Raw genomic sequence first — 13,811 nt, forward strand, 5'->3', positions numbered from 1 at the left:
ACCTTGACAACTAATGAAGGCCCTTGCCACGCGCACTGTCCCAACCATCCGTTCCTGACCGCCATCACGTTTGAGCCAGAGCCAAAGCCACAGCCAGCAGAGACAGAGCGACAGCCAGAGTCACAATTTTGTTATGTATACGCAACGCAACGCAACGCAGTTCACGTAAATAATATCCTCCTGGCCAGCTTTTTGAAGTTGCCCTAATCTCTAATATACACAGGCATTAGTCCGCTGACACAAACATGGGTTGAGGGCGGCGCGGCGCGGCACAGAGCAGAGCAGGAGATGACGCGACTGGGCCTGCAGCGTTTTCCGAGCCTGCTGATGATATTGACATTTATGCTTGACCCACAGTTGAGCATTTTTTCCTGTTTCATTTTTCTGTTGCTCTTTATGCCCTTGCAGAGGGTATTATGATATTGATCAGATAGCGCGTGTATATATTTTTAATCGGTATCAAAAGTCGAGCCGATATATTCGGTGCGACTGTCTACTACTTTCCTTTAACCATATATATATATATATATATTCATGACCGAAAACAAGTAATCGTGAGAAATGATTCTCTATTTCTAGAGATATTTTAAGCCAATTCGAGTTTCCCGTTTCTTGAATACAAACTGAATTTTTAATCATATAGCAACTATATCATATACAAAGTTCCTTCGATCTGGAAGGGTATCAAAAGGCTAGCTGTTTAGCTTGTGATTTTTTTTGGCATCATCATTTTGATCAAAATGTTGAGCACAATTTTCGTTGACACTTGGCCGCACCTGGTTCTGCCACATACCTCCTGCCTTCTGCCTCCTCTGCCAGCCTGCCACATGCCTCCTGCCTGACTGCCTGCCTGACTGACAACTTGTTTGGTTAAAGTCTGCGGCAAAGGGGCAGGGGCGCACAGCCACAGACACAGACACACTGAACATACAGAATGGACATTCTGGACATTTGCCGTGTGACTCCAAACTGACGGAAAATGCGCATTGGTCCCTGAGTTGAGCCACGTATGGCGCAATGGCCAAGGCAGTGGCGAAAGCATATTTGCTTAGTGCTAATAAGGAGCCGAGCAGCATACTCATGGAGCCCTGGGGCGACAACAAAACCCTCGTCAACCTTGGCCAGAACTTGTTGAAACAATGCGCGTAGGACAAAAGTCCTTGCACAATCAATGCCAACTGGCCTTTGTTTGCATTCCAATTCCGATCCCGATCCCAATCTCAATCCGTATTCCAATTGCCGCTGCTCCCGCTGGCCCAAGGCGCCATTAAAAAATCAACGCCCGGCCGGCTATGGTCGGCTATGTAAAGTGCCTTCATTATGCGATTGCTTGCCGTCACCGATTTCGGGGCCCTTGTCCAGAGCCAAGGGCTCGAATATTTTTATTTTTATACCACCCAAAACCCCACTCTGAGGCAACACATACACACACACACAAACACACTCGAAGTATACGCACAAAAGGCGTAACAATCAGCTCAGGGCATCATAAAAAAGGCTATATATACAAGAGTGAATATGGTATGGCATGGGTACGGTGCACGGGTATGGGTATGGCGAGTGGCTGGGCCTTTAGTTGGACTGCATGATTTCTGGCGATTGTAATCAATAATTTACGCATTTTCATTTTGCCCAGCCCCAAGGAGGCATTAGCATTGGGGCCGCAATTACAAAGACAGAAGTGCCAGCCATTCAAGTGTGTCCTTATGTGAATCCCTATCGCCTCTCCCCGTCTCTCTATCACTCTCTCTCTCTCTCTATCGTTGTCTGTGTAAGTGTCTGGGGTCTGTGCTCGTGGAAAGTTTTCCCTTTTCTTGCTTTTGTCTTCGTTTTCCTTTGGCTAAGGATACTCCCAAAACGCCTTTTCCCAACTCGTCGCTGCATACACTTGAGTGGGCTCCAAGTTGGATTTTGAGTTTGAAAGTGGAAAAATGTCTTTGGCTGGTTGGTTATATCCAACCTCATTTGCAGTCCTTCCAGATTGCTGCTGTTAATTTGCACACATTTCTTTGTTATTTATTTATATTTAATTTTTGCCGCTGCCGCTGCCACCGCCACTGCCGCTGACTCTGTGCATTTCCTTTTCTCCCCAAGCCCACAGATTTCATTATTATGAGGCAGGCAGCTCCATTGTTGCTGCCCCATTATTCAGCTGGTAATTCCTTGAGGATTGTGCTTACTCGAGTGCGCATGTGGCTGCCAATTGACGCGTATTTGGCTTTGTGCTTTGTGCTTTGCCGCCTGCTTACTTGCTCTCTTATATAACACACAATTATTGAGCGACGCCGTGATTGCCTTCTCCCCGTGCAGCCATGAAGAGAGGAGCTATGAGCAGCCATATAGCTTGTGGAATAATAAGCAGCTTAGCCTCAGCCCGAACGCTTAGCGTGGATTTTGTTCAGTGCTTGGCATTGAATTTTAAATGGCCGGCAAATAGCTGAGAAAAGAATAGCAGTAGCAATAGCTTGGCTTTAATTGGGCTCTCAGTATGCTTAAATATCGCAAATGTGGCAATTAATAAGGCGCTGAGGCGGAGCCAAGATTACACATACGCACGTGAGCCGGAGGGCCACAAGTCAAGTAGGCACGAAAGCGCATATTCATAAGCCTTCTACATTACCATTATTAATTCAATTTAACGCATGAAATATTTTATTCATACGCAAAGCAAGATCGTGTTGGGTCGTGCCCAGCTACGCACTGGTAAAACTCCATCATTAGCTTCCATGGGTGCTCATTAGCAGCTCTGGTACCCACATGCTGAGTCACCTGCCGCATATTAACTGCAGGGATTGGATATTGTCGAGAGAGCCGCACAATCATTACAGCTGGATAAATTATTGCCCTTTCACACAAGCACACACTCAGAAGTATAAATGGCCAGGAGCAGCAGCAGTAGCAGCAGTACCAGAAGCATAAGGAGCCACATCATTGGCATAAGGACACGAAGAGTCAGTCCAATTAATTAAGCAGCTGCTTTGTGCTTTCTGGTAGGGGTAAGCAAAGCATAATACTACACAAAGTGCCCCGGGGATGAGTAGACACATGTATCCGATTTGCATGGTAACTTTAGATGTTCCGATGCTCAGAGATGCCCGGAGACATATGGCATGGACTAAATTGCTTAGCTGCTCAATTTCTAAGCAAGGATAAATGGAAAATCTGTGTTTAAACAGCAGCACTTAGAGCAGATTATATGGCTTACTCTGTATAATTTATGAATTTGTTCCACCATCCATAACTATTCAACGTTTTACACTTGGTTCATTCACAAAATCAGGATAATTTCCGAATTTATATTCAACTTTTCACACTTTCGTCCCATGACAAACTGCAAGTTGTCTTTGCCGCTTGTCACACAATTCATGCGACTCACTCAATTTGCTGTAATCACACTTTATTTGTCTCATTTGTTGGTGTTCATAAAAAGGGAGAAAGAAGTTCGGCCGAAATCCGTAGCGGGGCCCAGCTTATTGTTTGTCATGCGTTTTGGGGCGCGTGTCTAGATTTCGGCTAGTGTTTTATTGCCTACTTTAGGGCGCCCCACTCATATGCGGCTCTGGAGCGGAGCTCCACTCGTCAGAGCTTGCCTTTTCCTTTTCTATACACTGCTTTTATGTGTCCCGTTAACAATACTTTCAAGTGAGCACACACACACACAAGAAAATTACACACACACACGCACTCGGAGGAAGGGGCAGACACGAGTGCAAAAACAAAACATTTGCCTTTCATTTGCGCCCCCTTTGCATAATAAAAATGGGTAGTTTACTTCGTTTTTTTCTCTTTTATTTTTAATACCCTTGTTAAGGGTATTATGATTTGTACCATGTTTTTGCAGGGCAGGGCATACCCTACCATTGAATTCATTCGCCACAAGAGTAAGAATCGAAGCTGCCATAGAAATAATCGGTCGAACAAGAAGTCTTTATACAGAAATAATTCTCAGTCGATCCTCATGCATATCACCTCTATCTCTTTCTCTCTTTATTTGCATCCATCTAGTTAAGTATACTTTTTTTATTTCCAGTACCGTATGCTTCGATTCTATCTATCGAGTACAGTGTGAGCGCTGGAAACACAGCTAATTTGCCAACCTAATGTATGCAGCGGTATCTCATTGTCGACTATAGGTTGTCCCTGGCTTTTGTTTTTTTTGGTTTTATTTTTTGTCTTTGTTTGTTGGTTCACCCATTCACATTTCCCACTCCCGGGCGCTAGAAGCTCAGTCGGCCAACTTTGCTAGCCCTTTTTCCAGGCATTTGCTGTCGTTATTGTTTGTTTGTTCTTGTACCCTGCTTCCTGGCTGCCCGACTTCTCACTCCTGCGATCTGCGACCTGCGTCCTGCCTCCTGGCTGTATCTCCGTGCGGCTGTGTGTGGGACGCCAGTGGGTGCGGCTTGTACGTATGCATGTAAATGTATGTGTGACATTTCCGACTCTGTTTAATTTTCCATTCAGCCCGCTCCACTCTTTCGCAGAGACGTTCTTTTTTCGGGCATTTAATGCGAGTTCTTTTTACTTGGACGGGGGCTTACAATAATAAACTTTTTAGTGCCTAGACATGTTTTTATTTTGCTTGATAGGGATAGGGAGGTTGGAAGAGATTGGGGGGAGGCGTAAGAGAGAGACACTGTCAGGCACAGGCTTTTTTAATTAATTTTCTCTACTGGCGGCGTCGAATCGTTTGGATGTGCACCATCCGGCTCGATATCGTGGGCCTGTATACGTATCGCGGCAATAAAATAAAATACTCCATCGCTGACTTTAAATTGTACCAGGCTTTGGCAGTGATTAAATTGTTATGACACTGCTCTGAGTGGGGAGCTCCATGATGTTTTCGGTGATTCATGGAGCTCTGAATCAGGGTCTCTTCCGTGCTGTTCTGCCCACCGCAGAGCCAACAAATGCTCGGGCCATAACCCGACTCCTAATGACTAGCACAAACATTTACAGATTGAACTTTTCCCATAACTGCCCGACTGTAACCGTACTTCTATGATTTGAATAGAACCGGGAACGGCAACGGGAACGGGACCTGGACCGGGTTCCAGTTCAATTTATGCGTTTTACTGTCATTTGTTTTCTTGACCACCTCGCTTATGGCTTAAGCTGTTTCGGATTGTGCCCAGAAATTTATGCGCCATCACTTTGGCCTTTGATCCCGGCTGTTTCTCGTATTTGTGTGCTTCCGCCTAAATCCCTTAAAACCTCAAAAAAGCAGAAACTTTCCTCCCACTAGGCTGGCAGGCCGAGGAGGATCATTCATTCATTTTGTATGAATTGCCGGGAGCGTTTGACTCTGACTTTGGCTTCGGATTTAAACTGCTCTCGACCTTTGTCAAAAGTTTTGAGACCGAAAACTTTGTGGCAAAAATCAAACTGTGGATAATGATGAATGCGGCCAGCACTTTGTGGCCTAATGCCTGGCAGGGACCTCTCGGCCCTTGGCTCATGGCATGTGGGCCTGGTTTTGGTTCTGGTCCTGAATAATTAACGCTTCACTGGACAGCGCATCCCATCGATGTGCCCGGTTGTCATTGTGGGATGTCAATTTACATTTCGATTTTGCTGGTGGATTTCTATGCCTTTCCGTTTTTGTCAGCACTCAGTGACCCTCGCGTGTCGCTGGGCAATTTATGGATTTTTGCGAAATTTATTTCGGGTCGGGTCCACTGATTTGGGTTCGCCGAGATTTATGCTGCAGTTGTTTCCTGCTGCGTGCCGCCTTATTAAGGCTCATTAAGGCCAACTTTGGCGTTGAAGTTCTGGCGAAAAAAGTTCTCAAGTCCGTGGACAGGGTTGCAGGGGCGGGGCAATAAAATATAAATATCATCAGCATTTCTCATGAAGAAACCGGGGCGCGATTTACTGTCAACGGCAACAGCAAGGATGATTCCTAATAAACTCATAAATTTATTGAAAAATGGCAAATCGATTCCGTTCCTTTGCGGTCATTGTTATTACAAAACTGTCAGACCAGACCCCAGCCAGATTCCGGGCATAGGTTCCGGGTCCTAGTCCGGGTACCGGGGACAAGTGTAGGGCAAATTCATCCTCGTCCACGTTTGGGGCCAGCTTCGCAAATCCCCTTTGATAAAGTGCTTTCTTTCGGCAGACCTCCGGCATCCAGTATCCAGCAGGCAGCAGCCAGCAGCCAGTGACTGGCAAGTTGAAGCGCTTTTCCTCAAGTGTCGCATTATGGCCATTCTCGGAGGCAACGCCTCGATGGCTGCGCAGTTTCCAGCTCAGTTCGTTTTACTGGCGGATTTGGCAATGGGAGGCGACCAGATTTATGCAGCTGCTTTCATGCGTAATTATTTGCTGACATCCTAATAGTTTTTCCAAGTCCCTTTAGCCGCTTTGACTTTTATTTGTGAAACTTTACAGCCAAAATTGCTGACAATCGAATTGGCTCCGCTCGAAATTCGGGGGCACAAGCGAGCCGAGGAGTGTATTGCAAAGTAAGCTTCATAAATATTTCAGATCCTACACTTAGGCATAATTGTTTCGTGGAAGCTTCCCATTTTTATTTGCCTGTTTGTGATCCGCTGTCTGCCGCTGCCACCGCCACGTAGGTGGCATCTGCCATCTGTCACCCACACACATGCTGGTGCCCAGAATGTATGGGATTTATTTTTAATGGTCCCCCGTTTAACGACATTGCCAGAAGCGACATAAATAATACAAATAATAGGAAACGCAGAAATATAAAATTCGTTTTCCCTGTTCGAAGCCTCGTCTACCGCTCCTAGTGCCGCTCCTGTTGCCGCTCCTGGTTTTGGTTCTGGTTTTGGTTCTGGCACTGCCTCTCATGTAGCTCTGGCAATTTGTCGTGTGAGCAACTTTTTGATAGGCCGCACCACGCTTTGGCCGATAAACCCGGCGCTCTTCTTCGTTTCTCCATTTCGCTTTCCACTCAGCTTTCACTGCTTTTTCTCTCTCTCTCTCTCTCTCTGTCTCTTTAGGCCAAACCAAAAACAAGCTTAAGTCCTTGTCGTCCTTGGCAAGGCGACGCCACCTTGGGGCTTTTAAGTTTGACGCTCGTTTATAGACTTTGCACACTTTGCATTTACTTTACGGCGCCGCTGATGCGGCTGATAATAAGACCGCGCGGCGAGGTGCGGTGCGGTGCGGCGCGGCGCGGCGCGGCGCGGCGCGGCGTATGCGCAATGCCAGCAAAGCCACGGCCCAAAACACAAGGAAACCATGGAAAAAAAAACGAGAGTTGTGCAAAAGTTTTTACGGCCCGATACACACACGCCTCAGAGACACCTAGGCCAGCTTCAGTTCCAACCGAGATGGAGATGGAGATGGGGCCTGGGTCTGTGTCTGAGTCTGAGTCTTGGTCTGAATTCAGCTTCCGGCTCTCTAGCATTGCTTTTGTTTTTACCGAAGCTTGTTTTATAACTTTTTGATTGTCTTTGCGCCAAATTTGTGCAAAATTGTTCAAAGTCCTGTTCCGAATTCCGCTCACCTGCGGCTGGCTTCAGCAAATTGTGGGAATGGGGCAAAGCCCCATGCATTATGGCGCCGCTGGTCTGGCTGCCATGTACGAGTATAATATTTGGCTTAATCTGATTTCTGCCACTCAACTTAACTTCGCCTGCAAAGGCAGTGGGTGGGGGTCGAAACTTTGCCCGGGGCAAAAGCAACAATTTATGGACCGCTTACAATATTTATTTCGATTGGTAAGGACAAGTTTTCTCCGCGTTTTCTTTCGAGTGCGGAGTCCATTAAAGTGCAATGTCAAACGGCTGTGACTGTGGGTGCTGCTGTGGCTGTGGCTGTAGCTGGGGCGCCAAAGGGCAGACTGCAAAAAAAAAACTTTCATTAGATATGCCAAAAGCGTCTTTGCACAGCACGGCCCTGGTCCCGACGAGGAGGACGAGGAGGACGAGGAGCTGGCTTTGTCAAAGTCGTCACATGTCATATGGCAGACAGGCGAGGCAGGCAGGCAGGCAGTCAGGCAGTGAGGCAGTCGGCCAGGCACGGCCACGCAGTCAGTTAGTCTGCTGCAGGCTATAAGGGTCTATCTTGCTGCGTCTCTTTCTCCTCCGATCTGTCGTTGCTTGTCGCCTGGGTGATGTGTGTCCCACACACAGACATCCAAATCCACATCCACATCTACATCTACATTCACAATTACATCCACATCTCCGGCTAACCCGCTGGGCAGGAGCAGGAGCCCTGCCATTGAGGTTGCACCGAGTGCACACACTTGCCTTGTTATGGCCGTCCCAATCCCATTCGCCACAGCCACTGCTGGGGCTCACAATTATTACATTTGTATGGACATGTGGCCACATTAAGTATACGACGCGAAGGCCAGCCATTGCCTCAGGCTGTTGCCTCTCCTCTGCTGCTCTGCTGCTCTGCTGCTCTCCTACTCTGCTGTCATCATCGTCGTCGCTGAAGTGGCTGTTAGCCAGTGGCTTGACATAATATTTATTCAAATGTAAATTTCATGATGCAGTTTACTGTTTAGTTAGTCAAATTGATTTATGTTTTGCTTTAATTTCGAAATGAAATTCGCCATTCCATCAAGAGCAGCGCAAACAGTGAACGAGTTGGCTCATTCGATGCGGTGCGCGTATTCCCGTCACGTGCGCCTTTTGTTGTTTGTGTAAATAAGTGTTCGGCAGACTTCACAACTCAATTAAGCCGTCAGCCGAGTGGCCCCACTAACGAACCACACTCCACTCTACAACCAATGCGATCCCACCCAGCACTCACCCAGTAAATAATTCAATCAGAACAATTTCAGTACAGAAAATCAATAATAATCGCATCAAGTGTCTTCGGGCAGTTTCGATTCCACTTTCCGGAGCTGAAGCTGAAGCTGGAAGTGGAGTTGGAGTTGGAGTCGGAGATGGCAACGTGTTTAAATTCTTAAGAGCCCATACACTCAACCAACCACTCAACAGCCGGAGCTGCTAATCTTTGCGGGTCGGGGAAACTTTTCCTCTCACTGGCATCCCGACGGCGGTTGGACGGGCGGACGGTCGGGCGGGCGGGTGGATGGGGTCCATAAAGATTCATTTCGTTTAATGACTTGAAATTGATTTCACTGTGGCATCGGCGCATTTTATATGACGCCACTCCATGTATCCTTGCTCCTTTGCCGACGCTGTGTGCTGGGGCAAAAATGGCAAAAACGTGCTTTACGACAGGATGATCTCCTTCGGGTTGGAGCTGCTGATGATGCTGCCGCTCCTGCCGCGCTCCTTGGCGAATTAATTTTTCAGCAATTACGTTGCCAGCGACAACGTGTAATAGATACAAGCCAGGAGTAGGGAGTCAGCCAGTCAGCCAGTCAGGAGCCCGGAGCCAGTGGGGTCGGAGACTTTGAGCCACTCCGTAACCGCGCGCTGTTGTGTTTTATGAGCTGCTCATTGGGTTTTTGATTAACTTTAGCCCGAAATGAAGCTGTAATGAAATTTAATTTTGTGGCATACTTTCCGCCGCTCATTGGGTCGTTAATCAAATCAAATTGCCAAAGGCAATTCCCATTAGCAGGGACATTTCGCATTCATCGCGTTGCAAGTGTTGCAGGTGGCAAGCTAAACATTTACAATTTATTAAAATTAAACTTGTAGACTGGCAGAACACCCAAGGACACCCACGGCGTGGGCACTCCCTTCCATTTGCATTCGGACCGTGAAGTTACGAGTATGTAGGTATGTTTATGGACTAAATAATCGAAGCGTGCACCATGAATTATTCATGAGTCTTATGGAAAAGCAAGCAGCACCAGCAGCAGCAGCAGCCAGCGGTGGCAGGTGCTGAGAATGTGTCCGGCTGCTGCCCCTGCCCCACTTCATGCCACTACAAGTGCGTGACATTCGACTTTCTTCAGAGCCGAGGCTGCTGACATGCCTGTGCTCCATTTGCAATTAGCCAGCGGCATGTTTACTCTCAACTTTTTTGCATATGCAAACCCCTAGCTAAATGTCAAAATTTTAAAAATAAATTTGTTGGTCAAACTTTGAAAAACTATTCATAAAATATTGATTGGCCGACCCCAGGATGCTTGAGTTTTTGTGGTGCCCAACTAAAATTCTAGATAATCCATTCCGCAATCAAAGGCTAAAGGAACAAAACGAAAAACCATCCACAATCAGCCACAAACTGGGAAACCGAAACATGTTTGCGTTATTTCATTGGAAATGTACTTACTTATTGGCTGTGTATATAGTAATCCTAAAAGTAAAACGATTATCCAAGACCTATGCATATTTCTGTATTGGTTTGTTCCAGCTGAAATGGCAATCGTCGCACAAACTGCACCACCAACCTCTCTGCAATTGGGTTTAATTTCGGTTTGGGATGGGGTTCGGATTAGGTTTGCAATAGGATTGGCTTTGGATTTTCCTAGAAGCACACACAACTCTTTAAATACAACGAGTCGTTGGCCATAAAATATCGTATCGATCAGGCCACTGATTATCTTCACAAAATCACTAGCACAAAATCGGTGGCTTGTTTCTGGTTTCGTTTTGGGGTTCTACTTTGGCACCACCTCGCAAATATCGATCGCAGAGTTACATGTTTGATTCACCCATTGATGCACGCGCGCAGCTAATTAACTTTGGGGGACAATCGCATCGCGCATCCCCGGAGGAAAGGATTCGGATTCGGAGGGGGCAGATGTCCTGCCAGTCACTCACTCACTCACTCACTCACTCTCACTCTTCTGATTGATTTCGCACTCGGAAATTTCACTTTCGCACTACACTACACAACAGGCTTGCGGAGCTGTTGAGTGACTCCGGACTGAGGATGGATCCGGGGCTGGTTGCATGCGCGCACTTGTTGTGCTCGTCGCAAGCGTTTATCCTAGACTGAAGTGGCAGGCGGAACGGAACGCACTGCCAGCCTGGAAAATCGACGGGCTAAGGATACTCGCACACCGACGACGACGCCTCCACACCAGAGCCCCCAACGTGGGAGTCGAGCCGTTCCAGGGAAGTGCACACCCCACGAACCCGAGGCACGAACACGCACCAGGCACGAGAGAGCGAAAGCTCAGGACGAGAGAGCTTTTGCTCTCAGTTATCCGGCCAGTTGTTGCGCTACGGCAACAGTTCTTTGGCCTGTCCCCGCCCAACGCCGGTTCCAGGCGACCCCCCACCACTCTTCTTGACATACCACTGAATCAACAGGCTGCTAGATGGCCCAGGCCTCTCGGCCCTGTTCGACTGTGTGCGGCCAAAGCAGCCGCTTTAAATGCATTAAGTGTGGCCTGGTGCCGTTCCGTTGATGGCCACGTCCAGAAAATGGCTGTGTATTTTATAATTAGTTAAGCAGTGGACTTTTATGGCTCTCTCAATTGTGCAGCACACATCTAATCATGGTTTATTTTGCATTTGATAAGATTCCTTATTCCCGAATCATAAAACTGGGGATTGGATTCGATTCGATTCCATTCCACTTCTCTGGCTTACCTTGCATATCGCTTCTGTTCTCGGTCATCTTCTAGTTCTAGCTATAAATACTATAATTTTTATATCCACAATAACGAATTAAATTTCACTCACTGCTCGTTTAGCAGACCATGAACCTTATTTTGTAGTCAACTGCTTCCGCAGTCCTTGATTGTGTTCTTCCGCCACATTATTGTTGCTGTGCAGGACCTTTGACAGCCCATTACTCATTCCCACTAATAGATGCTTGGATCTGTTGACAGGTCCTGCCTACGGAACTGCCTCAAGCCCTGCCACTGCCACTGTCTCGAGATGTTTCGCGTAACATTCAAGTTTTGATGGGACAAATGAGCACGAAATTATTTATGCTAATTAACCATTTAAGACGTCCCACATACAGACCCACGCGTATGGCCTTAGATCCGCAGATCCATCTCCGGCACGTGTTGTACCTGGCGGCGGTTTCCGTTTTATTAGATTTCTACTTTTTAAATTAACGACAGAGCTCCGCCATGGCGTCTGGCCGTAAACTTTTATGCCCGGCTTAACCGCAAACACACACACACACACACACACACACACACAGACAGAAAAAGTCTGACCCGGACGAGGATTGGCAGTGGCAGTACGACCTTTCGCATATCCCGCTGCATGGTCATTTAATTTTCGCCGCGTCTGTCCACTTTTAATTACAAACAATCAAATCTGTTTGCTTTTGTTTCCTTTTTTCCGCGACGACAGCAAACATCAGCCCCACCCCTGTTATGGTCGTAGTCCAAGCTGTGGTCGGACTGGATGCCGGACATGGGCCACATCATTGTCATAGCTTCGGTGACAAGTGAGCAGCAAGGTCTCCGGACAAGGTTTCTGCATTGTGCACTGACCAGGCCAAAGCCGCTCAACGACCAGTGTGTCAGTGTGTCTGCGCGTGTAGCGTTCGGGCCAGGCTGTCATCATTAGGGACCACAACAGAAAAGTTAACATTGCGCTAAATGGGAACACGGTCGGTCAGTGCTCGGTCTGGATCCCGGTCCCTGCCTTCCTTCCCATCCTTTCTGCCCACTTTCTGTTTGTTTTTGTATGCTTGTGTTTCTGACATATATTTTGTCCAACGTATTAAGTCATAAAAGGCGTGGCCCCTGCTAATTTGTGAAATAATTTAGACGACCTATCATGAGAGGAAACTAACCTAAGAAATCATCCAATAAACCAACAAGAATTAATCTCGGTTTAGCCAGGATTTTCTCTAAAACCTGACTCTCATCCGTGGCTGATCACTCCCTTTTGTATTTTTGGCTTAACTAATTGGCGAATGCTGTTTAAAGAAGTGAAATCCATGAAACGGATTACCCTACGCTATGCATAAATCTGGAAATAAAATAGGAAAACAAATCATTTCACAAGCCCTGTCAGCACTCGGCCAGGGCCATCCCATCCCGCACACGCTGCACAAATATGAGTTTCCTGTTAGTTTTCCGTCCGCACGGAGCACGGAGCATGCAAAATGGGAAATGGAATAAATGGCAACAGTCAAATATTTATTCCTATTGCCATTTCATATTTGCTTATGCAAATGCGTGGAAGGTTTTGATGGGTGAGTAATTTTGTGTTGAGTGATTTTAGCTGTCCTGCAATTAAAATGCAACTAAAAACCATTTTAATTACAAAAACTTCCACCCCTCTTGGATACGAGTATCAATGCGGAAAATGCTGCTGATGCGTTCGAATGGTGTCTCCATTTGGGATTTCTGTGGAATTTTACCGAGTGTGAAGCTGAAAGAACACCAAAATTTGGAAGTATTTTGGGGCGGGGGACATTGCACGCGCTGAGCTGGAAACGTCGTGCCTCGGGCACTGGGGGCGTAATACCCCATTGGCTGCGGGGCCATGAGAAATTTGTCCCAATAAAAAAGCAAGCGCCAGGCATGCCCCCAAGCAATTTCCAGCGCTCAGCCATATAGAGACCGTGCCTCAACGAGTATTTGGTTAGGATATGTAGAAGGCGATGCAAGCCCGCCACAGCAGAGGCGGCACACAAAAGCTCGGCCAGCTCAGGCTTTTTGGGGTCTCACTCGCTTAGTCGAGCAAAGCAACGGGCACAACGGCAAACAAAGCTCATTTACACGGGAAGTAGCCTAAGTGCAAAAACCATTTAAATGCAAATTAAGCACAAAGTGAAAACATGTGAACAAAGCGCCAACACACACACACACACTGCCATACGCACGCACGCACGCACACACACTGGCATGCACGTGGCAGGCCACATACTCGAATTCGGTGGCTTCGACGTAGCCTCTGGCTTTGCCCCAGCTTTGGGGCTGCTCTAAATGTAAAATAGTTTAGCGCTGCCAGCGCAACAACAAATGTTTTCGCCTGCGCCTT

The 13,811-nt window shown here is 47.1% G+C and overlaps 1 protein-coding gene across 1 annotated transcript in view; it reads right to left on the reverse strand.

The window, feature by feature from the left end:
• The window catches only part of LOC111067696, a 37,059-nt gene extending 26,215 nt beyond the window's left edge, over positions 1 to 10,844 (reverse strand). Inside the window, exon 1 of the mRNA XM_022356953.2 lies at positions 10,180 to 10,844. Coding sequence (XP_022212645.1) covers positions 10,180 to 10,237 — 58 coding nt within the window. The 5' untranslated portion in view covers positions 10,238 to 10,844. The remainder of the gene's footprint in view (positions 1 to 10,179) is intronic.
• Between the last annotated feature and the right edge of the window lie 2,967 nt (positions 10,845 to 13,811).

This window comes from Drosophila obscura, unplaced genomic scaffold (genome assembly GCF_018151105.1).
Source record: "Drosophila obscura isolate BZ-5 IFL unplaced genomic scaffold, ASM1815110v1 contig_192, whole genome shotgun sequence".
In the NCBI taxonomy this organism is placed as follows: domain Eukaryota; kingdom Metazoa; phylum Arthropoda; class Insecta; order Diptera; family Drosophilidae; genus Drosophila; species Drosophila obscura.